This window comes from Bubalus kerabau, chromosome 9, assembly GCF_029407905.1.
Source record: "Bubalus kerabau isolate K-KA32 ecotype Philippines breed swamp buffalo chromosome 9, PCC_UOA_SB_1v2, whole genome shotgun sequence".
Classification (NCBI taxonomy): Eukaryota; Metazoa; Chordata; class Mammalia; order Artiodactyla; family Bovidae; genus Bubalus; species Bubalus kerabau.
The window spans coordinates 96,813,968-96,840,448 of record NC_073632.1 but is presented as its reverse complement, the minus strand read 5'-3'; the positions used below and the strand labels follow the sequence as shown (position 1 = coordinate 96,840,448).

At 38.8% G+C, this 26,481-nt stretch overlaps 1 protein-coding gene across 1 annotated transcript in view; it reads right to left on the bottom strand.

Moving 5' to 3' along the window:
* CCDC170 (coiled-coil domain containing 170) overlaps nt 1-26,481 on the bottom strand; it is an 87,746-nt gene that overhangs the window by 37,389 nt on the left and 23,876 nt on the right. The window contains exons 4-6 of the mRNA XM_055534707.1: nt 25,188-25,444; nt 21,289-21,430; nt 16,231-16,416 (exon numbers count right to left, since the gene is read on the bottom strand). Coding sequence (XP_055390682.1) covers nt 16,231-16,416; nt 21,289-21,430; nt 25,188-25,444 — 585 coding nt within the window. The remainder of the gene's footprint in view (nt 1-16,230; nt 16,417-21,288; nt 21,431-25,187; nt 25,445-26,481) is intronic.

Sequence of the window (26,481 nt, the reverse complement as noted above, 5' to 3'; positions counted from 1 at the left end):
ACACCAAGAGACCAATAAACACAATTAAAATATTTCAGCTATGAGAAATTTTTTCCACTCTGATATCAGACTGCTGTCTCACTGTCTTAGAGACCATGGCCAAAACAGTCCTCTTTAACAAATCCGGAGCACTAATGCTTATGTCTAATAAAAACCAGAAAATTCCTTCATGGTCATAGAATATAGTGGCACAGGGCAGCAGCTCAGATTTTTTTTTTTTTCTGGACACATTTCAGCCCAGTTAACTATATACTGTTTCTCATATGAAATGCAGGAACTTGGGAGCCAGCGACCAGGCCTCGGGGACCTATTCCTCCAGCGCTCTGATTAAGTGCTTCAGAATTCAGGGGGCACAGGGCTGAATGGCTGGAAACAGATGTCCTCGGACAGCAAATGCAATTACTGATAGAGCTTTAAGCAGGAGACAGCGGCTGGAGTGGGTCTGGTTGCATGGTTACCTCAAGGATACACTGAAGAAATGTGACATCCGTGTCACCGGCTGGGATCCGGGAATGCTGTCAGACCACGCTGACTCACAGAACAAGAAACAACCAGCTCCCTCGGAGCAAAATCAGGACAGACTTCCAAGAGGGAACTGCATGGGCAAATGAGGACAGGCGCTATGGAAATAGTGATGGGAATCACTTAAAATTTTTTTCCTAATTTATTTACTTTTAGTTGAAGGATAATTGCTTTACAATATTGTGTTGGTTTCTGCCATACGTCAACATGAATCAGCCATAGGTGTACATATGTCCCCTCCTTTTAGAGTCTCCCGCCCATCTCCTACCCCAACCTACCCCTCTAGGTTGTCAAAGAGCCCCAGTTTGAGTTCCCTGAGTCATACAGCACATTCCCATTGGCTATCTATTTTACGTATGTTAGTGTATATGTAACAAATCTTTAGCTTCAGATCTAGTAATGCAACCAATGTATAATGATCCTTTCATGACTACTTGTAGCAAAAACATTTATAAATCATATGATCAAGGCATTTATTTTAACTTCCCACTTAAATGCATGAAATAATGAAATGATTCAAAGGTTTGTGTTTTTAAAATATATTAATTCCTATTATGATATTTCTAACCATCCTGTGGCTTTGGATATGTCTGAGATCAAACTGCCTCTCAGAACTAAAATGACTGATTATCATCAGGGTAGAGAACCTCTGGCTTGAGCTTAATTCATCCAACCCTAGACAATTTTCATAAAACTAAAAATTAGTTGGTTATTTCTACCTACTGCAGTTAATACTAACAAACAAACTCAGAAATTCCCCCAAACATGCCTCTCATGCATTGCTGGTGATAGTGTGAATAGGTATAATTTTGGCATAAATACCTAAAAAAGGTAATATGCACAATATCCTTTGGCCCTGTAGTTCCCTGATCTGTTAGAGAAGAAGCTATAGGGTAACATTTTACTTCAAAATGAGGAAGACCTTTCCTAAATCTGAGCTATCCCAGTGGCATCATCAACCTTGGAAAATAACAAGAATTCAGTTTAAATTTGAAATTCTCATTATTGACAAACTCAAGTTAACAATGAATTAAACTGTCCACGAGGCCAGTGTGTTCCTGGGCTTCACTTCGGTACTGCAAAACACTCTGCCCTGAACTGGTCAGACTGTGCCTGGAGGACCATGGACAGTTCCCAGCTGAACTTTAAAGGGGGACATTGTCAAAATGGATTGGGTTCCGCCTCACATGCTAGGATTAGATCCATAATAAAAAAATTTACATAACCATGTTATTTTTAACTCTGTTTCAATTTATTGTAAACGTGTTGAATGAACCTAAAGACAAAGCACTGAAGACTTATAGTTACAGAACAGAATGTAAGTATTATATAACTTGACAAGGTAAATATAATGATATAATAAAAACTGTGAAATGAATAATGGGAGAAAAAAGTAGGAGGCATTAAATTCATCTTATTTCATAGCAGAACATCCAAAAAAGTACTATTTCAGGTTGTCAGGTATAGTATTGCTTTAAAGTCCTAATGGTAATATTAGAAGTTAAAACGAGAGTGTCAACTGTGGCTAGAAGTGGAAGGAGAGATGATTCTTAATTTTATTTTGGGGTCTTATGAACATTTTAAACTTTTTATAATATGAGCAGATATTATTTTAGTGTTCATTTACATTTTAATGCCTCACCATTTTAGAATCTTCCCTCTAGCTTATTAGCACCAGGTTGCAGACCTATCCACCATCCCGTTGGCATCAGGGCTGGGACGTCTCAGGCCAAGTAGCTAGCTGTGCAGGGATATAGCACCACCAGTAGGCTAGCTGCCTTAGGACCCCATGATTCCCTAACCCACCCATCAGAGTGCCCAGGACCACCCCCCACCCCCCAGTGCACCTCACTAGCCCTGGGACCCCTGGGACCTTACTTGGCTGCAGGAACCAGCCCCACTCACCAGCAGACAGGCACCAGACCCAGGACCACCATAACCCAGGAGTCTGCGATATCAGGACCCGGCCCCCCACATGAAGGAGCCAACTCTGGGACACCTTGCACCACTTGGCCAGCTCAAATTCCTAGAAACACACAATCTTCCCAGACTGGGTAAGGAAGAAATAGAAAATATGAACAGACTAAACACCAGTAATAAAATTGAATCAGTAATTTTAAAACTTCTCATAAACAAAAATTCAGGATCAGATGGCTTCATAGGTGAATTCTACCAAACATTTAGAGAAGAGTTAACATCTATTCTTCTCAAATTCTTTCAAAAAAAAAAAATATTGTAAAGGAAGGAACACTTCCAAACTTGTTTTCAAGGCCAGCATTATCTTGATACCAAAACCAGACAAAAACATCACTAAAAAGAAAATCACAAGCCAGTATTACTGATAAACATACATGTAAAAAACCTCAACAAAATACTAGCAAATCAATTTTAACAATACATTAAAAAGATCATACATTATGATCAATTGGGATTTATCCCATGGATGCAAGAATGATTCAGTGTGATACAGTACATTAATAAATTGAAAAATAAATATCATATAATTATCTCAATACATGCAAAAAAGATTTTGACAGAATTCAACATCCACTTAAGATAAAAACTCTCCAGAAAGTGGGCATAGATGAAACATACCTCAATGTAAAGAAGGCCATATATGTCAGCTAACATCCTACTCAATGGTGAAAATGTGAAAGCATTTCTTCTAAGTTTAGGAACAGATAAAGGTGCTAACTCTAGTTACTTTTTCTCAATGTAGTACTGGAGATCTTAGCCACAGCAATCAGATAAGAAAAAGATATAAAAAAATCTAAACTGGAAAGAAACAGGTAAAACTATCACGTTTGCAGATGACATAATACTAATACATAGAAAATTCTAAAGATGTCACCAAAAAACTACTGGGACTCATTAATGAGTTCAGGAAAGTTGCAGGATAGAAAATTAATATGAAAAATCTGTTACATTTCTACACACTAACAACAATCAGGAAGAGAAATCAAGAAAACTATCTCATTTATAATTGGCTCAGAAAGAATAAATACCTAGACATAAATCTAAGGAGGTAAAAGACCTGTATTCAGAAGACTATAACACACTGGTGAAGAAACCAAAGGTAATAGAAACAGATAAAAAAATACACCATGCTCATGGATTTAAATAATTAATAGTTAAAATAACCATACTACCCAAGGCAATCTACAAATTCAATGCAATTTCTATCAAAGTACCAAAGGCATTTTTCACAGAACTAGAACAAATGATTCTAAAATTTGTAGGGGAATACAGAAGACCTCAGACAGTCACAACAATCTTGAGAAAAAAGAACAAAGCTGGAGGTATCATGCTCCCTGATTTCAAAGTATTACCGCAAAGTGACAGTAATCAAAATAGTATGGTACTGGCACAAAAACAGATACATGGATCAATAGAATAAAATAGAGACCCCATAACAATAACCCAGTGTACGAGACAGCAAAAGAGACACTGATGTATAGAACAGTCTTATGGACTCTGTGGGAGAGGGAGAGGGTGGGAAGATTTGGAATAATGGCATTGAAACATATAAAATATCATGTATGAAACGAGTTGCCAGTCCAGGTTCGATGCACAATACTGGATGCTTGGGGCTAGTGCCCTGGGACGACCCAGAGGGATGGTATGGGGAGGGAGGAGGGAGGAGGGTTCAGGATGGGGAACACATGTATACCTGTGGCGGATTCATTTTGATATTTGGCAAAACTAATACAATTTTGTAAAGTTTAAAAATAAAATAAAATTAAAAAAAAAAAAAAAAAAAAAAATAAAAATAAAAATAAAATAAAATTAAAAAAAAATAGAGGCCCCCAGAAATAAACTCACATTTATGTGGGAAATTAATCTACAACAAAGGAGGAAAGAATATAATGTGGGGAAAGCACAGCCTCTTGTAATAAATGTTGCTGGGTAAACTGCACATCTACGTGCAAAAGAATCAAACTGGAGTACTTCCTCAAACCCCGAACAAGAATAAATTCAAAATGGATTAAAGACTTAAATGTCTTTAATCTGAAGACATGAAACCACATGTCTTCATGTGGTTTCTGAAGATCTGAAACCACAAAACGTCTAGAAGAAAATATAGGCAGTATGCTCTTTGACATTAGTCTTAGTAATATTTTTTGAACCTGTCTCCTTAGGCAAAGGAAACAAACTCAAAAATAAATAAATGGAATCTCCATACTGTTCTCCATAATGGCTGTATCAGTTTACATTCCCACCAACAGTGTGGGAGGGTTCCCTTTTCTCCACATCCTCTTTATTATTTACTGTTTGTAGATTTTTTTTTTTTTTGATGATAGCCATTCTAACTGGTGTGAGGTGATACCTCATTGTAGTTTTGATTTGCATTTCTCTAATAATTAGTGATGCTGAGCATCTTTTCATGTGTTTCTTGGTCATCTGTATGTCTTCTTTGGAGAAATATCTGCTCAGACCTTCTAAGAAAAATGATATTGATGAACCTACTTGCAGAGAAGAAATGGAGCTCCAAGGATGTAGAGAATGGACCTGTGGACACGGTGGGAGAGGGCAAGAGTGGGACGAATGGAGAAGGTAGCATTGACATATATATACTATCAAGTGTTAAGATAGATAGCTGGTGAGAAGTTGCTATGTAGAGCAGGGAGCCCAGTCTGATGCTCCGTATGACCTAGAGGGATGGGATGGCAGGAGGGAAGGGAGGCTAGGGAGGGAGAGAATGTATATGTAACTACGGCTGGTTTGTGTTGTTGTATGGCAGAAACCAACATTGTAAAAACATGTTTTTAATATAAATAAATAAATGGGATTACATGAAACTAAAAAGCTGTTGCACAGCAAACTATCAACAAAATGAAAATGCAGCCTAGTGAACGGAAGATATTTGCAAACAATAAATCTTATGGCAGGTTAATATCCAAAATACACAAAGAACTGATATGACTCAACATCAAGGGAAAAAAAAAACTCAGATTAAAAAATGGACAGAGAATTTGAATAGATATTTTTCCCAAGGGACAGACAGATGACCAACAGACACACAAAAATATGCTCAACATCATTAATCATCAGAAAAATGAAAATCAAAATCACAAAGATATTATTTCACACTTGTCAGCACAGTTGTTATGAATGAACAACAAATGGCAACAAATGGTGAGGACGTGAAGTAAAGGAAACCCTTGGTCAAGGTTGGTGGAATGTAAACTGGTGCAGCTGCTGTGGAAAGCAGTATAGAGATGCCTTAAAATTTTTAAATTGAACAACCATATGGCCTAGCAATTCTACTCCTGGATATTTATCCAAAGAAAATTAAAATACTAATTATAAAAGATATGTGCACCCCTATATTTTTTGCAGCATTCTTTATAATATGGAAGCAACCTGAGAGCCTACATATAGATGAATAGATAAAAGAAAAAGATATATAATGAGAGAGATATACATATATACATGCATATACATACAACTCAGGTATAAAAAAATGAAATTTTGCCATTTGCAACAACATGGTTGGACCTATGGGGTATTATTCTGAGTGAAATAAGTCAGACAGAGAAAGACAAATAGTTTATGATTTCACTTATATGTGCAATCTGAAAAACAGAACAAATGAACAACCATAATGAAACAGAGTCAGAGATACAAAGAACAAGCAGGTGGTTGCCAAGGGTAAGTGGAGGAGGGAAGGAAAAAAGTAGGTAAGGGAGATTAAGAGGTAGAAACTTCCAGTTGCAAAATAAATGAATCATAGGTACGAAAATACACAGTGCGGGGAATACAGTCAATAATTAAGTAATATATTAGAGAAGGAAATGGAAACCCACTCCAGTATTCTTGCCTGGGGAGTCCCATGGACAGAGAAGCCTAGCAGGCTACAGTCTATGGGGTTGCAAGAAGCAGGCATGACTGAGCGACTAAGCACAGGTAATATATCTTTTCATTGTGATAGTAACTAGACTTATCGTGATGATCATTTTGAAATGTATAGGAATACCAAATCACTAGGTTGCATAACGGGAACTACCATAGTGTTGTAGGACAAATATATCTCAAAAACAAGCAAATGAAGTCGTAGAAAAGGAGATCAGATTTGTGGTTAGCAGGGGTGGGACATAGGGGAAGGGGAAATTGGAGGAAGGCATTCAAAAGGTACAAACTTCCACTTAAAACATAACCAAGTATTAGGAATGCAATGGACAACATGATAAGCACAAATAACACTGCTGTATATAACACATAACAGTTGCTAAGAGAAAATCCTGAGAGTTCTCATCACAAGGAAAAAGGCTTTTTCTATTTAATTTTGTTTATTAAAGAAATAGAATTCTCCTATTTCTTTAATATGATGATGAATGTTCACTAAAGTTACTGTATAATTGTTTCATGATGTAAGTCATACCATTATGCTATACATCTTAAACTTATACAGTGCCATATATCAATTATATCTCAATAAAACTGAGAGAAAAAAGATAAAGCCAGGATGACAACATGATTACAGGGATTCTGATCCTGACTTGCTACAATGAAGAAGTGTCAAACAATTAGAACTTCACAGAGAAGGTGGACCCCCTTGTATAGAAATGAGTTCCCTGACTCTTAAGGAGCTCAAGGGAAGGCTGGATGCTAACTATAGAGGGACACTTAAAAGATGATTCTTATTTCACATAGAGAGTTAGACAAGCTAGATTCTAAAAGGTCTTAAGGTCACTTCCAACACTGTGATTCTAGGACAGTAAAGAGATCTTTAATTTCTTTAGTAATTTACCTGTCTAATAATTTCTCATTTCCAGGAACCCTTTCCATATGTCTGTACTCTTAAAATAACCATATGTTTATTTTAATGCCTAGATAAAAGTATTTATTAAAATAAACATATGGTTATTTATTATTATTATTATTATTCCTCATTATTTAATGAGGAAAAGGAAATTAAAACACTGAGCATCAATTATATGCTGGGCTTGTCTTGAGTACCTTATGTATATTACATCATTCAATCCTAACAATAATTGTAAGAGATAGACCTTTAAATTATTTTCCAGTTTCACATACAAAGAAATTGAATTTCAAAGAGGTAAAGTCATATGCCTTAGATCACACAGTCAAACAATTCTGGAGCCTAGAAAAAAACCCAAGAGCCTGGCCTCTTAGCCACTCGGCTCGGTGCGTCTGTCTTATCCTCTTCCTTCTTACAAACACTCTGCTGCGGCACAACAAACCAAGAGAGCAGAAGGAACATCCTTCCAAACCAAGCTTGCTGACTCCAAAACCAATATGCTTTCCTAGCTTCAATTCTGGCCACTAGAGTTAAAGAAAATGTGAACAGTGTGAAGGAAAATAAGCAGTTTTAAATCCATTATGTAAGTTTAATTCCTGATTCATTGATTGAAACGTCTAGTCTATAGCAAATGTACATGGCTAATGTAGATAAAATGACTCCTTTTCTCAGCTTTAGATTACTTGAAGACAACAAAAAGAAAAGGTGCCAAACTTCAATACTTTTTTAAATGTACTGCAATTTTTAACTGTTAAAGATTTTCAAATAATATATCTTCTATATGTATAATAAACTACCTGGGTTTTTACTTGGGAAATTTTCATAAAGTAACAAAAAATTATTAATAAAATAAGAAAAGCTGAGTTTGGTAGAAACAGCAACCCAGCCCTTCAGAAACTTCTTTCTCTGCAGTCATTCAGGACTTTACTAGTAAAGTAAGTTTCCTACCCCAAAAACAGAGCTTTAGAAAGCATTATGAAGGTTCTCTCTGAGACCGTTAATGTGTCAGTAAAACCACTTGACAGTGTTTTTCAGTAGTAAATCTCTGGAGTCATAATCCCATGAATGAGCACTTTATTAAAGACCTCAAGCTTTTTATTGCCCATATTTTTTATAACTTTTATTATTTTGGCAGGAACTTGATCCCAAAGTGAATGTGTTTCACAAGTCTGAACAACATTGCATCACCGGTCATTTACAAGGGTAAAGACACTTACATAAGAAGAGGAATAAATTCTATACTTCTTAATGTGCTCTTACAACATACTGTCATTTCCTATTGCTCATCTCCAAAAATGCATTTTATAGACAAACTCAATTCTTCATAATTTTCTAGGCTTGAAAAGTTAGTAACTACTATCTATCATCAAATTAATGTCATTCATTCACTGAGGAAATTTGCACAGCTATTCATCTTTACTGTTCCCCTGACAAATAATTTTTGGCACCAGACTTGTATGTAGGAAGCAGCCGTGAATCTATATATAAAAGGGGTTACTGTTAAAAGCAAGACAACATCATGACCAGGGTTCAAATCATTTGCCACTTATTAGCTGTGCATACCGAGCACAATACATAACCTCTCTGAGCACCTAGCAGTGATTGGCGTTGTTGTTGTTCAGTCACTCAGTTGTGTCCAACTCTATGCGACCCCATGGACTGCAGCACGCCAGGCTTCCCTGTCCAACACCATCTCCCAGAGTTCGCTCAAACTCATCATGTTCACTGAGTTGGTAAGGCCATCCAATCATCCTGTCCTCTGTCATCCCCTTCTCCTGTCTTCAATTGTTCCCAGTATCTGGGTCTTTTCTAATGAGTCAGCTCTTCACATCAGGTGGTCAAAGTACTGGAGCTTCAACTTCAGCATCAGTCCTTCCAATGAATATTCAGGATTGATTTCCTTTAGGATTGACTGGTTTTATCTCCTGGCAGTCCAAGGGACTCTCGAGAGTCTTCTCCAATAACACAGTTCAAAAGCATCAGTTCTTCAGTGCTCAGCCTTCTTTATGGTTCAACACTCACATTCATACATGAACTACTGGAAAAACCATACCTGTGACTAGATGAACCTTTGTCGGCAAAGTAATGCCTCTGCTTTTTAATATGCTGTCTATATTTGTCATAGCTTTTCTTCCAAGGAGTAAAAGTCTTAATTTCGTGTCTTTTAATTTCACCATCTGCAGTGATTTTGGGGCCCAGAAAAGTAAAGTTTCTCAGTGTTTCCATTGTTTCCCCATTTACTTGCCATGAAGTGATGGGACTGGATGCCATGATCTTAGTATTTTTAATACTGAGTTTAAAGCCAGCTTTTTCACTCTCCTCTTTCACCTTCATCAACAGGCTCTTCAGTTCTTCTTCACTTTCTGCCATAAGGGTGGTGTCATCTGCATATCTGAGGTTACTGATATTTCTCCCAGCAACCTTGATTCCAGCTTGTGCTTCATCCAGCCAAGTGTTTCTCGTGATGTACTCTGCATAGAAGTCAAATAAGCAGGGTGACAATATATAGCCTTGACGTACTCCTTTTCCAATTTGGAACCAGCCCGTTGTTCCATGTCCAGTTCTAACTGTTGCTTCTTGACCTGAATACAGATTTCTCATGAGGCAGGTAAGGTGGTCTGGCATTCCCATCCCTTCAGAATTTTTCAGTTTGTTGTGATCTACACATTAAAAGGCTAACCGTAGTCAATAAGGCAGAAGTAGATGTTTTTCTGGAATTCTCTTGCTTTTTCAATGATCCAACGGATGTTGGCAATTTGATCTCTGGCTCCTCTGCCTTTTCTAAATCCAGCTTGAACATCTGGAAGTTCTCACTTCATGTACTGTTGAAGCCTAGCTTGGAGAATTTTGAGCATTACTTTGCTAGCATGTGAAATGAGTACAATTGTGCAGTAGTTTGAACATTCTTTGGCATTGCCCTTCTTTGGGATTGGAATGAAAACTGACCTTTTCCAGTCCTGTGGCTGGCCACTGCTGAGTTTTCCAAATTTCCAAGTGATTGGTAAATTGTGACTATTATACTCAAGATTGCTGACAGTACTAAAGTAAAAACTCTGAGAGTCATAAATTTCACTAAGAAAGTTTACTTATAGGTAAAATACTGAAAGTGTCATTTTTAAATAATCTTATTTATATCTATTTATAAGACATCTATATATATATTTATAAGACAAAGCAAATGAGTAAATATTATTATTAGGATCCAAAAGATTACTAATATAAAGTAAAAGGATATTAATAAAACTCTAAAATATTACTTTTAATTAAAAATATCAGAATTACACAGTACTCTCCTCAATGTGATGTGGCAGCCTGGATGCGAGGGGCTTTGAAGGAGAACAGACACATGTATATGTAAGGCTGAATCCCTTCACTGTTCATCTGAAACTATCACAGTATTGTTAATCAGCTATACTCCAATACCAAATAAAAACTCCCAAAAGTATCAGCATTAATTCATTTCTAAAAAAGCATTTCTAGCTCTATCCACTAAAAGCAATGACATCCCAATAGCAATGAGCATACCTAAAGCCTGAATCTTGGTTGCTAACCACTCTTCACCTGTAAAAGGAGCCAAAATTCCATAGGGAACAGGCTAATTTTAGTTCTGTGGTCTGAAAATTGTAAGTGAGCCTAAGATATCTTCTGTTTAAAAGCACAGAAGCATTGAAAGACTAAAGGAGTCAAGTTATAAGGTCACAGAGACAATCCTGCAGGGACTCCTTCTGGCCAAACATGGAGGATTTGGAAAGCCAAAAGGAGAATAATTGATTATTAATAGTAAGTAAATAAAATTTCATGTGTCCATAGATTTGAAAATAATAAGAAAGAAAATAAAAAGCTTTTTTTTAGGAAGAATGTTGACTAATAAGTAGAAGGAATGATGAAATTTGAATATTACCACTTTGCCACCCCTGATATAAATTAATCCAGGCAAGAATCAATAGATGAAAACATCACTAGGTAACTCAAGGGGGAACAGAAATAACCTGCCAATTCTCACCCTACAGATACCTTCAGATCAGATCAGATCAGATCAGCCACTCAGTCGTGTCCGACTCTTTGCAACCCCATGAATTGCAGCACGCCAGGCCTCCCTGTCCATCACCAACTCCCGGAGTTCACTGAGGCTCATGTCCATCAAGTCACTGATACCATCCAGCCATCTCATCCTCTGTCATCCCCTTCTCCTATTGCCCCAATCCCTCCCAGCATCAGTCTTTTCCAATGAGTCAACTCTTCGCATGAGGTGGCCAAAATACTGGAGTTTCAGCTTTAGCATCATTCCTTCCAAAGAAATCCCAGGGCTGATCTCCTTCACAATGGACTGGTTGGATCTCCTTGCAGTCCAAGGGACTCTCAAGAGTCTTCTCCAACACCACAGTTCAAAAGCATCAATTCTTCGGTGCTCAGCCTTCTTCACAGTCCAACTCTCACATCCATACATGACCACAGGAAAAACCATAGCCTTGACTAGACGAACCTTTGTTGGCAAAGTAATGTCTCTGTTTTTGAATATGCTATCTAGGTTGGTCATAACTTTCCTTCCAAGGAGTGAGCGTCTTTTAATTTCATGGCTGCAGTCACCATCTGTAGTGATTTTGGAGCCCAGAAAAATAAAGTCTGACACTGTTTCCACTGTTTCCCCATCTATTTCCCATGAAGTGATGGGACCAGATGCCATGATCTTTGTTTTCTGAATGTTGAGCTTTAAGCCAACTTTTTCACTCTCCACTTTCACTTTCATCAAGAGGCTTTTGAGTTCCTCTTCACTTTCTGCCATAAGGGTGGTGTCATCTGCGTATCTGAGATTATTGATATTTCTCCCAGCAATCTTGATTCCAGCTTGTGCTTCCTCCAGCCCAGCGTTTCTCATGATGTACTCTGCATATAAGTTAAATAAGCAGGGTGACAATATACAGCCTTGACGGACTCCTTTTCCTATTTGGAACCAGTCTGTTGTTCCATGTCCAGTTCTAACTCTTGCTTCCTGACCTGCATACAAGTTTCTCAAGAGGCAGGTCAGGTGGTCTGGTATTCCCATCTCTTTCCGAATTTTCCACAGTTTATCGTAATCCACACAGTCAAAGGCTTTGGCATAGTCAATAAAGCAGAAATAGATGTTTTTCTGGAACTCGCTTGCTTTTTCCATGATCCAGCAGATGTTGGCAATTTGATCTCTGGTTCCTCTGCCTTTTCTAAAACCAGATTGAACATCAGGAAGTTCACAGTTCACATATTGCTGAAGCCTGGCTTGGAGAATTTTGAGCATTACTTTACTAGCGTGTGAGATGAGTGCAATTGTGCGGTAGTTTGAGCATTCTTTGGCATTGCCTTTCTTTGGGATTGGAATGAAAACTGACCTTTTCCAGTCCTGTGGCCACTGCTGAGTTTTCCAAATTTGCTGTCATATTGAGTGCAGCACTTTCATAGCATCATCTTTCAGGATTTGGAATAGCTCAACTGGAATTCTATCACCTCCACTCGCTTTGTTCATAGTGATGCTTTCTAAGGCCCACTTGACTTCACATTCCAGGATGTCTGGCTCTAGGTCAGTGACCACACCATCGTGATTATCTGGGTCGTGAAGATCTTTTTTGTACAGTTCTTCTGTGTATTCTTGCCATCTCTTCTTAATATCTTCTGCTTCTGTTAGGTCCATACCATTTCTGTCCTTTATCGAGCTCATCTTTGCATGAAATGTTCCTTTGGTATCTCTGATTTTCTTGAAGAGATCTCTAGTCTTTCCCATTCTGTTGTTTTTCTCTATTTCTTTGCATTGATCGCTGAAGAAGGCTTTCTTATCTCTTTTTGCTATTCTTTGGAATTCTTCAGAATGGACTGGTTGGATCTCCTTGCAGTACAAGGGACTCTCAAGAGTTCTCCAACACCACAGTTCAAAAGCATCAATTCTTCGGCGCTCAGCCTTCTTCACAGTCCAACTCTCACATCCATACATGACCATCCATTCAGATGTTTATATCTTTCCTTTTCTCCTTACTTGGCTTCAGAAAATAAAATGTACCTTTTCACTGAAGATATGGGCAAACAGTTTCAGCAACAATGGAACAATCTAACACTATTTGCTTCTAATGCAATTCAATATGAAGTTTACAACTTTATCTTTGAAATATTCCTGCCAAAAAGGTTTAACCTGAATCCAATACTGCCTCTAAATCCAACTTTACCTGTATAGGGTATAGTTAAGCAAGTTAAATACATCTTGAAGAAACAGTCAGGCCACTGCTTTGTACTCTGTATGAGAAGTCAATAACATTTTTTTTAATGCTATTAAAAAAAAATATATATATATATATATATAAAAGGCTAAAAATAACCAAAAAATGCAATGGATGAACCTAGAATGTACTGCAATTTGGGGAAGAAAACAGCTATAAAAGACATTCTTGTAGAAAATTATTAAATTTGAAAGTCAATATTAGATGTTTATTATCTATTGCTGTGTAAAAAATTAGCCCAAACTTAATGGCTTAACACAACAAACATCTATTATCTCACAGCTCTATGGGCCAGAAATCTGGGACTGACTTAGCTGGATGTTTCTGATTCAAGATCTCTCATAAGGCTATAATCAAACTGTTGACCAGGGCTACTATCATCTCAAGATTCAGCTGAACGAGGATTCACATCCAGTCTCACTCATATGGTAGGTGATAGGCCTCAGTTCCTGGGCTCCTGGGCCATGCAACTGCCTACCTGAGTGCCCCCCCATATAACACCTGGCTTCCCTCAAAAGCAGTGACTCAAGAGAATTCAAGAGAGTATATCTAAGACAAAAGCCACGGTGTTTTCATAACCCAATCTCCAAAGTGAGATTTGACCACCACTTCTGACATATTCCGGTCACAGGAAGTGAGCCACTTCATCCAGCCCACAAGGGGAGGGAGATTAAACTTCACCTTTCAAGCAGTACAAAAAGCTTGTGGGCTTGGAAACCTCCATGAGTAATTGATACTGTGGCATCACTGTTGACTTTTAGATGTGATAATGATATTGTGGTGATGTAGGATAATGCCCTTATTCTTAAGCTTCAGTGGTCAGAAACAATACATATAACGTCTAAACCTATTTTTAAGTGATTCTGCAAATATGTCTGCATGTGTGTGTGCATGCGTATCAGGTAATAAAGCAAATACAGAAAAATGGTAACAATTGTTGCATTTGGATGTATAATAAATGGATGCTCATTGTATTCCTTCACCCTTTCTATATGTGTTTGACATTTTTTTTTGACATTTTTCTTAAGAAAAAGCTGGAAAAAAATAATTATTTGAATGGTATCCCCTCAAAATTCAAATGCTGAAGCCCTAACATCCAATATGATGGTGTTTGGAGATGGGACCATTGAAGGATAATTATCTTCAGATGGAGCCATGGGGGTGGGGCCCTTGTGTTGGGATTAGTGGCTTATAAAAGACACCAGGGATCTTGCTAATTCGGTCTGCCATGTGAAGATACGGCAAGACAGTGGGTGTCTGCAAGCCAGGAAGAGAACTCTTACCCCCTTGATCTTGGACTTCCCCACCTCTGGAAATATGAGAAATAAATGTCTGTTTTTTAAGCCCCCAGTGTATGGCATTTTGTTATGAGAGCTGAAGCAGACTAAGAGAAGGTGTTGAAATGATTGGAGTGACTTGGTAATGGTGGTAAAAATCTTTTCTCCTTTCACAAGGTTAATGTGACAGAAGAAGAAATCTAGTGGTCAGAAGGGCTCTTTGATGCAGGGAATTGGAGAGAAATAGAAATTATTATCATTACTGGATCACTTTCACATTCCAACTTCCCATCTCACCTCACCTTGGCAGTGATGTCCCCATAGACATGGAAGACCTCAGGATTTCCCACGAAGATAGCTCCTTCACTGAGTCCTGCCAATTCCAGAACCCCCTTCACAGCCTGTGGGACACCACTGAAACTTCACCCCTCATGGAGCCTCTTTTTCTCAGCATTAGTCAGTCTTTCATTTTAAACTCCATCTCCTTTACTCTTCAATTTTCTCCTACGTATTTTACTAACTGATGGCACTAGCTTACTTTTGGTTTTGGAAATTAACCCCTATCATTAATCCCATAATTAGTTTCTTTGACAGAAAATTTTAAAAATGATTATATAGTGTTTAAAAAAAACATACAGTATTAATTCCCATGCTCAAACAGGTTCTCACTCATTTGGAAAGATCAAGCAACTAATTATATAAATAAAAGTTCAGAGGTAAGAGTCACTTCCCTTGGGCAATGTCTCTCAAAATTAAAACCCCTATATCCTTTCAGCCAGCAAGTCTACTTTTGGGATTTTTGTCTTACTGACAGAGTCTCACATATGAGAAATGATGGATTATTCCTAGCGGCCTTGTATACAATACTGTGTAGTACCTTACCAATTTTTCAAAATAAACAGAGAAACATTGAGTGTGCAAAGTTGTTGCCATTTGTGTTAAACAATAAATAAAAAGAATAAATATATGCATATAGAATATTTGTAGAAAGGTATATAAGAAATTATTAACAGAGGTTGCCTCTAGAGAGAGCAACTGGGTGGTTGGGGGGAAGGGATTGGGGGACACATCTCACCACATTCTCCTGTGTCCACTTAGAATTTTGTATCTTGTGAATGCATTGCCTCTTTGTTTAAAAAATAATAATAAGTTAAAAAAATTTTACTCCTTATAATTCAACCAAATAAGACACATTAGTACACATGTTTTACTTAGTAAGTGTTTTGCATTTCTTTTTTTCTAATTAGAAAAAAGCTGTATCCAGAGGCCTGATCAGGTCAGAGAGTCCCACGTGCCCCCCAGCCCTTCTGCTGAGAGGGGCCTTTGGGAACTGTGGTCGGTGACACCAGTACGCTCATCCACACCTGATTTTCAGTTTCTGCCTCATAAACATGATCACAGATGCACACACGTGCCCCACATACTGTACCTGGCTCAGCTGGCCTTTCTCTTCAACGTAGGAGGCAGCTTTTTTCTGCTCTCTGTTTACTTCTGAAGCCAGCCTCATGATTGTCTCTCTGCTAGCTTTTGCCTCCATCTCATGGACATTTATAGTCTCTTCAAGAGCAACAATTTGTCCTTTCACAAATGCATTTTCCTTGCACAGCTCTCCAAGCTGAAGAGAAAGCAATTACAGCTGTCCTGTAAAAATGAGTAATTTCATACTACTCTCTCTAAGCAACTCTGATCTATGTACCCCAGTGATCACATTATCACATGAAAACAGTAAAGGCACTGTTCCTCCATCCACTCAAAAGATAACATTTTCAAAGGCAGCCTCTAAACTCTCTTGTTATGGGCAGACAGGATAGGCAAATTGAAATTAACCAAAAGGTAGCTACAAGGCAACAATGATGAGCATTCAGCCAAAAGCTTTCAGACAGAACAGGCATTGGCAAGCCCCTGGCTGCTAAATACTCCAGGGATGGTGATGTTTCTACAGAGTTACAGCAGGCAAGCAAGGAAGTTCAATTCAGTCCACGTCCGCTGGCACCAACTGATTATAAGGCGTTACCTGGCACAGAGGAGAAATACAGAGAAGAAGGCAGGACTCTCTTTATTTCAAAAGAAAGTCCTTCTAATTAATATAAGCATAGAAAAAATCCTGATAACATGCACAAACCATGGTTATCATTGGGACTAGCTGGGCTTTTCACTCTTCATGTTGTGCATTTGAGGGGCTAGCTGGGAACATTAATAAGATCTGTATGATTTAGAAGGAGGGAAAATAAAACCAACCAGGCTCCTGGGCCCCAGGGAAACAGCCATGCAGACAGCACAAGGATGCCTGTAGGAAGACCTGAAACTCCACAAGACATGGCCAGCATGTGTGTTAGGACAATCTGGGGAAGTGACGCATCTTTAGCCTCAACAATTTGCCAACATGGTGCCCTGCTCCTGAATCAGGGCTGGTCCCTCTCTCTTGAACACTTATCCTTTCCAACATCCTTTTATTGAAAAAAAAAAGAAAAGAAAGAAAACTTTTAATTTTATATTGGAGTATAGTTGATTAAGAGTGTTGTGATAGTTTCCAGTGGACAGCAGAGGGATTCAGTCATACATACGCATGTATCCAGTCTCCCCTTAAACTCCCCTCCCATCCAGGCACATAACATTGAGCAGAGTTCCCCGTGCTATACAATGGTTTCAATATCCCTTAAAAGTCCCCATTCCAGAGGGCACACCTTAGCCAATCTACCTAAACTAGCATTCCATGCCTCTAACATGCTTCATGGTCTTTCCCCCGAACCTGATTTGTACTTCTTCAGTGCACCTTTTACTCTGGGGGTAATAGTATATACTTATTTGTTATTGCCTCTGCATCTTGACCCACAACAGTGGAAACTCTTATGTGGGCACAGACTCCATCTTGTCTCATTCACTGCTATATCCCAACACCCAGAATACTGTCTATCACATGGTAATCACTCACTCAACATTTTGGAAGTGGATGGATGGATGTCAAATAAGTTCTTAGAAGCCCTTCTTTGCTACCATCTTTCCTTCAGTTCAGTTCAGTTGCTCAGTTGTATCTGACTCTGTGACCCCATGGACTGCAGCACACTAGGCCTCCCTGTCCATCACCAACTCCCAGAGTTTACTCAAACTCATGTCCATTGAGTTGGTGATGCCATCCAACCATCTCATCCTCTGTTGTCCCCTTCTTCTCCTGCCTTCAATCTTTCCCAGCATCAGGGTCTTTTCCAATGAGTCAGCTCTTTGCATGAGGTGGCCAAAGTATTGGAGTTTCAGCTTCAACATCAGTCCTTCCGATGAATATTCAGGACTGATTTCCTTCAGGATGGACTGGTTGGATCTCCTTGCAGTCCAAGGGACTCTCAAGAGTCTTCTCCAACACCACAGTTCAAAAGCATCAATTCTTCAGCCCTCAGCCTTCTTTATAGTCCAACTCTCACATCCATACATGACTACTGGAAAAACCATAGCCTTGACTAGATGGACTGTTGTTGGCAAAGTAATGTCTCTGCTTTTCAATATGCCATCTAGGTTGGTCATAACTTTCCTTCCGAGGAGTAAGCGTCTTTTAATTTCATGGCTGCAGTCACCATCTGCAGTGATTTTGGAGCCCAAAGAAAATAAAGTCTGCCACTGTTTCCCACAGTTTCCCTATTTACCATGAAGTGATGTTAAGCCAACTTTTTCACTTTCTTCTTTCACTTTCATCAAGAGGCTCTTTAGTTCTTCTTTACTTTCTGCCATAAGGGTGGTGTCATTTGCATTTCTGAGGTTATTGATATTTCTCCTGGCAATCTTGATTCCAGTTTGTGCTTCATCCAGCCCAGCATTTCTCATGATGTACTCTGCATACAAGTTAACTAAGCAGGGTGACAATATACAGCCTTGACGTACTCCTTTTCCTGTTTGGAACCAGTCTGTTATTCCATGTCCAGTTCTAACTGTTGCTCCCTGACCTGCTTACAGATTTCTCAAGAGGTAGGTTTCCTTAGAGGGTGTGTATACATGTATTTATGAGGTGAAGAGAATAAGGGAATGGTTTTGAAACTGGAGAGGTTTTGGTAACCTCAGGGAACACCTGGTGAGTGTTGAAGACAGCAGGCTTTTTACTCTTGACCAGTGATTTCTATGTAAGATGGGGAGCGGGAGTTCCCTGATGATCCAGGGGTTAAGAACCCGCCTTCCAAAGCATGGGACATGGATTAGATCCCTTGTCAGGAAGCATGCCTCAGGGCAACCAAGCTCATGCACCACAACTAGAGAAGCCGTCATGCACTGCAACAAAGACCCAGCGCAGCCAAAATAAATAAATAAGGTGAGGAGTTGCTAGGTGATTGAGATGCTAAAGCTCCAGGGTCCCAGTATCTGTTTAAAAATATAGGTTATATTATCCTTCAGGTACAGTGAGGCCAACAAATCAGGAGAGACTGAAAGAGAGTTTGTTGCTCACAGTTCCTGAGAGAAGGGGGCACACCATGCCATGTAGGGCCACCCAGGGAGCACCAGGGCTGGGCAGGAGACAGAGGGAGCCAGGGTGAAAACATGTTTTCCACAGGAAGAAAGAGGTGAGGCAGGATGGGCAGGCTTAGGGTTGCCTAGTTTGAAGAATTTCAGTGGGTTCTGGAGTGTGGGAGCCATCTCTAGTCATCCGGCACCTGGCTCTGGGGTGATTGGTTGGATAGTGGCCCAGAGTGTAAAAATCTGCTAGAAGAAGTGGTTGGGGTGTGGGCTGCTCTGAGTTCGGTGGTTTGCATAGGAAAGCTGTGCACCCAGAAGAGTCATTTACTAGGAACTGGCTCACCCTGGAACCCAAGGTCAGCAAGGCCCCAGATGTCAAGGCATTAGAAGAAAATAAAAAGGCGAAGTTAATATGGTTTCAACACAGGTTAGTACTTGGAGATTGCCTGTGAGGTGGGAAAGGGTGTCTTAAGGAAGAAGTATTTTAATTGTCTTCTCTTTTCCCCACCACTTGCTTTAAAGATAAGCTTCCAAACTACAATGCAAAGTAGACTTTTACAGCCAGGCTTCCTGGTCACATGTTAGCAACAGAGAGGAGGATAAAGAGCTGAATCTAGCACCTTGAGGGAATTAGATGGACCTGGGCCTGAGCAACCAAAACTCATCAGTGACATGGAACTTCCTGAAGTAAAATGAAATCATTTCACAGCTCTCCCAGGGAACACACGGGATGTTTACTAATAAACCACTGAGGGGAGGCCTTTGAGAATGGCCATATCCCCAGTGTTCAGGGCAGCACTATTCACAACAGCCAAGACATGGAAGCAACCTAAATGTCCATCAACAGTGGAATGGATAAAGAAGATGTGGTACATATATATAAGGAATATTATCCAGCCATAAAAAAGAATGAAATAATGCCATTTGCAGCAACATGGAGGGACCTAGAGATTTTCACCCCTAGAGTCTGGGATTAACATAAACACACTACTGTATATAAAACTAGGATCTACTGTATAGCACAGAAAATTATACTCAATATTTTATAATAACTTATAAGGGAAAAGAATCTGAAAAAGTATATATACACACACACACCCCCGTATATGTAACTGAATTATATGTCTATGAATTACTTCACTGTATACCTGAAACTAATACAACATTGTAAATCAACTATACTTCAATTTTAAAGAATAAATAAATAAAACACTGTTTTAAAAAAGAATGGCTGTGTGGAAAGCCATTCAGAAGCAAGGGTAGGTGCAGAGATATGGTGCCCATTCAAATACCTTCAGGTTCCCTAATGAATCACCGCAAGCCAAGTGAATTATTCAGTTGATATCATTACCTTCCATCTCAATGGCAACGTACCATCACAGCAAGATTTTTATTTTTTGACTTAAGCATAAAATTAAAAAGTACTATAGTGCTCATTTTAACCTGACACACAAGTATCCCCAAAATGACACGCAGCGGGTTCTGGTTTTTAGTTGTGTGCATGTGTTTCTGACTGTACCTAAAACAAACAAAAATCTTCCTAAAACATATCATTTAAATGAATAATTATTTTTATTTGACAATCTAAATATATTTTAAGCAAAAAATCAATCCCTTCTGGAGATTAAGTAAGTAAGTATTGGTCACTCAGTCATTTTCAACTCTTACAGACCCCATGGACTGTAGCCCACCAGGCTCTTCTATCCATGGCATTCTCCAGGCAAGAACACTGGAGTGGGTTGCCATTTTCTCCTCCAGGGGATCTTCCCAACCCAGAGATTGAACCTGGGTCTCCTGCACTGCAGGCAGATTATTTACCATCTGAGCCAGAGAGAGCTTCTGGAGAAAAATTAATCCCAAATTATGCTAGAAAGAATCTTGGAATTGAGGCTCAGAGAGGTGGTATGGTTTTTCCCAGATCACACAGTTGGTTAATGCCATATGGGCTCCTGTCCTGTTCTCCTACACCCCGAGACTTAACCTCAGCTCCTCTTCATGGCACACATCAGAAGGACTATTCAATGCATAGTCATTTTAGTCTTCATACAAGCACCTTAAGAATTAAATCTTCATCTGATGCTTTTTCATTCTTCTCTGGATCTAAGCAGTCACGAAGTTGAGCCAGAAATTCCTCATGTTTCCTGCAATTCTGTGAGACTTGATTCTTATTCTCCTCGTTTTCCTTTAAACATTTTCTATTGGTCAAATAAGAAATAAGTTTTAACACCAAAGAAGATAACATTCATCAAAGTTCAGCACTTGAGCTCTCTGTTGGGAAATAACCAATCATCATTTTCAACACAACATAGTTTCCCAGATACAGAGCACATAATTGTCTTAAAAGCCTAGTTAAAGAAGGAGAAAAATGGAAGCAACTCTGGAGCACCTATACTTTGCAAAAATGTAGGGAGATCTTCATGTCATCTTAGCAAGGAAGACAGGTCATCTGCCTCCTGTCCTTGACCTTTTAGGATCTGCGGAAGGGGCAGGTGTTCCTCTAGATTAGGGGTCCCCAACCTCTGGGTCATGGACCAGTACCTGCTGTCAGATCAGTGGCAGCATTAGATGAGAAATGACATGCACAATACATGCAGTGTGCTTGAATCATCCTGAAACCACGCCCACCACTCCCGATCCATGGAAAATCTGTCTTCCATGAGATAGGTCTCTGGTGCCAAAAAGGTTGGAATCTGTTGCTCTAGATCAAACACGGATCCATGACTCAGTTGAGGCTTCATGGGGGAAGAAAGAAAGTAATGCTACAGTGGACTTAGAGACCAAGCTTTGGTCACTATACAATAATTCATAAGGGTTACTTAGAACATTCCTTGATTCTCTAAGTGAAGTGAAGTCGCTCAGTCGTGTCCAACTCTTTTCGACCCCATGGATTGTAGCCTACCACACTCCTCTGTCCATGGGATTTTCCAGGCAAGAATACTGGAGTGGGTTGCCATTTCCTTCTCCAGAGGATCTTCCCAACCCAGGGATCGATCCCAGGTCTCCTGCATTGTAGGCAGACACTTTACCATCTGAGCCACCAGGGAAGTCGATTAAATATAATTAAAAAATACATCAGAAGCAGAGGATGTGCCCACCTCTAGAGAAAAGAGGTGTTCTGTCATCAGCAAAGATCACAACTAGTTTTTGCACATCTAAAATTTTTAAAGAGTACTGAAATGGGCCAATCAAGGAAAATCAGTCAATTTATGCCCTGCTGTGAATATTTTATTTCAAATCTCAGATAGGTTTGCTGAAATAGCATGGTCTATTTCTAATGCTTTAAATGTTAAAAACTAAGAGAACATTAAAAACAGACATATTTTAAAGGCAAATTAGAATCATTTCAATAATTTGGCATCATTTTTAGTACCCTAGATAATAAACATGATTATTGCTTTCCCTTTTTACCATTTTAAGTGTTTACAACAACACTCAAATGTTACTGCAAATTCTTTCACACAATTCAAAGATTAACAAAGTATGTAATTGCATATACTCAAAATCATGCCATATTTCTATTTAGAAAAATGTATAACAATAAAAGACCAGCATCAATATTCTGAGTTCTCATTTTTAACATATGAAAGGTAGTATGTATTCAGTCTCTCTAACTCATGAAAGTCATAGTAAATGCCATGGCTCTGATTAATTTATGTATGTGATTCAATACATTTACTCCAAGATTTCAATCTTACTTCTCTATTTCAGGAACTTCTAAACTATTACCACTTCTATTTGCATTTCACTTTGACCTAACAAAGTTCCAGGCATCCACCATAATGACATAATCATATAAATGTGAAAATATGAACACATATGGATCCTCATTGCATCTTGGTTTACAATAATTTTTTGAGTGGAACTAACCTAAGTGTCTAAAGGAAACAACAAAAAGAACTGGTTAAGTAAATTATGATATTAACATGCAATGGAATATTACTGGCCATTAAAAAATGATATCATGAAAGAATTTTTTAGTATCTATAACATATTATTCAGGAAAAATATTTCACTACATGATGCCATTTAAGTACAACTGTCTGAATATCTGTTCAACAAACTGTGAACTATAGTTTTTCTGGAATCATAAGGTTTTGAGTAATTTTCTTTTTGACACTGTACTATATCTTTAAAAACTTTCCCACAATGAATGTGGGATTGTTTAATAAATATTTATTGTGCACTTACTATGCATCAGGCTCTGTAAAAGGTGCAAAAGATACAGTAGTAAACGAAACAGATTAACATCCTTGCCCTCATGGGACTTAGGTCCTAATTGGGAAGATGGACAATAATAAAAAAATAAATGTATGAAAAATGCATAGTATATTATAGGGCTGAAGGAAAAGATTAAGCAGAAAAGGGAGTAAGAAACATTTAGGGGGAGTGGGGTAAAATTGGAGATGCAGACTAGGTTAGTGGCAATGTACAGTAGTTAAAATTTAGATTTATTTTGATGGTAGAGATAAATGATGAGATTTACTGAAGCATCTAGGAAAGGAAAGCAAGGATGATCCAAGATTTTTGCCCTGAACAACTAGAGGGATGGAATTATCATTCAGTGAGATTAGGAAAACCACAGGACAAATTTGTGGAAATACTAATTTGGATGTGTTCATTTGAGATGCCTGTTGGACATCCACGTGAAGATGCCCAGTAAGTCATAAGATATGCAGGTCTTAGGAAGAAACGTGGGAGTCACGAGCATTTAGGTCATACTTTAAGTCATGAGACTGGATGAGAGCACTAAGAGAGTGGATTTGGATAGAAACAAGAAGAGAGTTCCCTGATGGCTCAGTTGGTAAAGAATCCGCCAGCAAGGCAGGAGACCCTGGTTCAATCCCTGGATCGAAGAGATAGGCTACCCACTCCAGTATTCTTGGGTTTCCCTTGTGGCTCAGCTGGTAAAGAATCCACCTGCAATGCGGGAGACCTGGGTTCGATCCCTGGGTTGGGAAGATCCCTTGGAAAAGGGAAAGGCTACCCACTCCAGTATTCTGGCCTGGAGAAGTCCATGGACTGTATAGTCCATGGGGTCACAAAGAGTCGGACACGACTGAGCGAGTTTAACTTTCAAGGAGAGAGTCAAGGACTGAGCCCTGGGGCCCACCAATACTTGGAAGTCAAGGAGATGAGGCAGATAAAGCCAGAGATCATGACAGAGCAGCTAGAAAGGCAAGATCAAAAGCAGGCGTGCGCAGTGCCCTGAAAGCTAAAAGAAGAAAGTGGCTCAGGGGGAAAAGCCAACTGTTGACTGACGTACTGGAAGATCAGATAAGACTGATCATTTAATTTGCAGTGTGCAGTCACTGGTCACCTTAATGAGTGGCTTCAGCGGAGTAGATCTGAGAGAGGAGAGAAATTGGCACAGTGAGTACATACAAACATGTTTAAGGAATTTTGCTCTGAATGGAAGGAGAGAAAGAGGACAGGAGCTGGAAGCACTGGGTTTTTGTTTTTAATCTTTTTAAGATGAAATAAGTAAAATAAATACCAAGTGTTTTATTAGTAAAGGGATTTAAGTTATTATACACAGAATTATAAAGTATATTTTAAGAACAGTTAGCTCCCAATTTTATCTCAATTATCACCTTTTGGCAGAACTACATGTAGAAAACCTAGATTTCCTGAGTTCTCTGCATAAACTGGCAATAAAACTTAATGAGGAGTGTTAAGGGTGGTCTGGGGCGTTCTGGGCTTCTGAGGTATTTTTACAACTAGCTTCTGAATAAACGCCTCGCTCTGCGTACTATTGCACAACCTCCAGTTAAACCTCTACTTAGAGGAAATCTTCTAAATTATATATATATATATATATATGCTTTTTTTTTCCTAAGTGGAGTTTCAGGGCCAAATAATGCAAAACCCCAGTACCTTCAAAGGCATATCCTGCTATTAGGAGTTAGTGTTTTAACACTAACTCCATTGAGAAATATATTGAAATATCCTTACTGTAATTTTTCGTCTAGTTCTACCACTTTCTTCTTTAACTCTTGGTTCTCCTTGATTGCAGACTGAGCTGTGATTTCAGTTCTAATTTTAGAAGTGGAGAGAGCCACTGATTCTTCCTCTAGTTCCTGAACTCTGTCCCTCAGAGAGATGAGGAGAGACGATTTTCTGGCATTATTTTCTTTGTAGCTCTCCATCTCAGCTTTTAACTCTTGACAGGAAACTTCTTTAGAAAGCATCTTGGATCGCAGTTCTCGAAGCTGACATGGGAAAGAAGTAAAAAGAGGGAAAAGATTTCAAGGATATAAGTTTGAAGTACCTTGAAAAAAAACCAAAATCATAATTTAAAATTTCAATTTTTTATTCATGACTTAATCCAACTTTACTTTCTTTTTTCATATTTGTTTCTGTATTACTAGATGGGAAATTACGCCTAAATAGTGGGCCCTCTTATTCTTTTTCAAAAAACTATTGAGCAATGTTTTCTCTTTCTTAATTGGAGGATGCTTACTTTACAATATTGTGATGGTTTTTGCCATACATCGACATGAATGAGCCACCGGTGCACATGTGTGCCCCCAGCCTGAACCCCTGCTCCAACCTTCCTCCCCACACCATCCCTCTGGGTTGTCCCAGAGCACCAGCTTTGAGTGTCCTGCTTCATGCATCAGACTTGCGCTGGTCATCTATTTTACATATGGCAATATACATGTTTCAATGCTATTCTCTCAAATCATCCCACCCTCACCTTCTCCCACAAAGTCCAAAAGTCTGTTCTTCACATCTGTGTCTCTTTTGCTGCCTTGTACATAGGATTGTCGTTACCATCTTTACAAACTCGATATATATGTATTAATATACTGTATTGGTGTTTCTCTTTCTGACTTACTTCACTCTGTATAACACACTCCAGGTTCATCCACCTCATTAGAACTGACTCAAATGTGTTCTTTTTATAGTTGAGTAATAGTCCATTGCGTATATGCACCACAATTTCCTTATCCATTCGTCTGCCGATGAACACCTAGGTTGCTTCCATGTCCTAGCCATTGTAAACAGTGCTGCAATGAACACTGGGGTACATATGTCTCTTTAAATTCTGGTTTCCTCAGTGTGTATGTTCAGCAGTGGGACTGCTGGGTCTTATGGCAGTTCTATATCCAGTTAAAAAACTATTGAGCAATGTCTTGTGATGAAAGAATCTCACTCAAGAGACAGGTGTGGTGTGTTTTGCAAAAAGAAATAAAATATTCTGCAATGGAAACTCATTTTCTAAATCTGTATTACTGCTATTGCT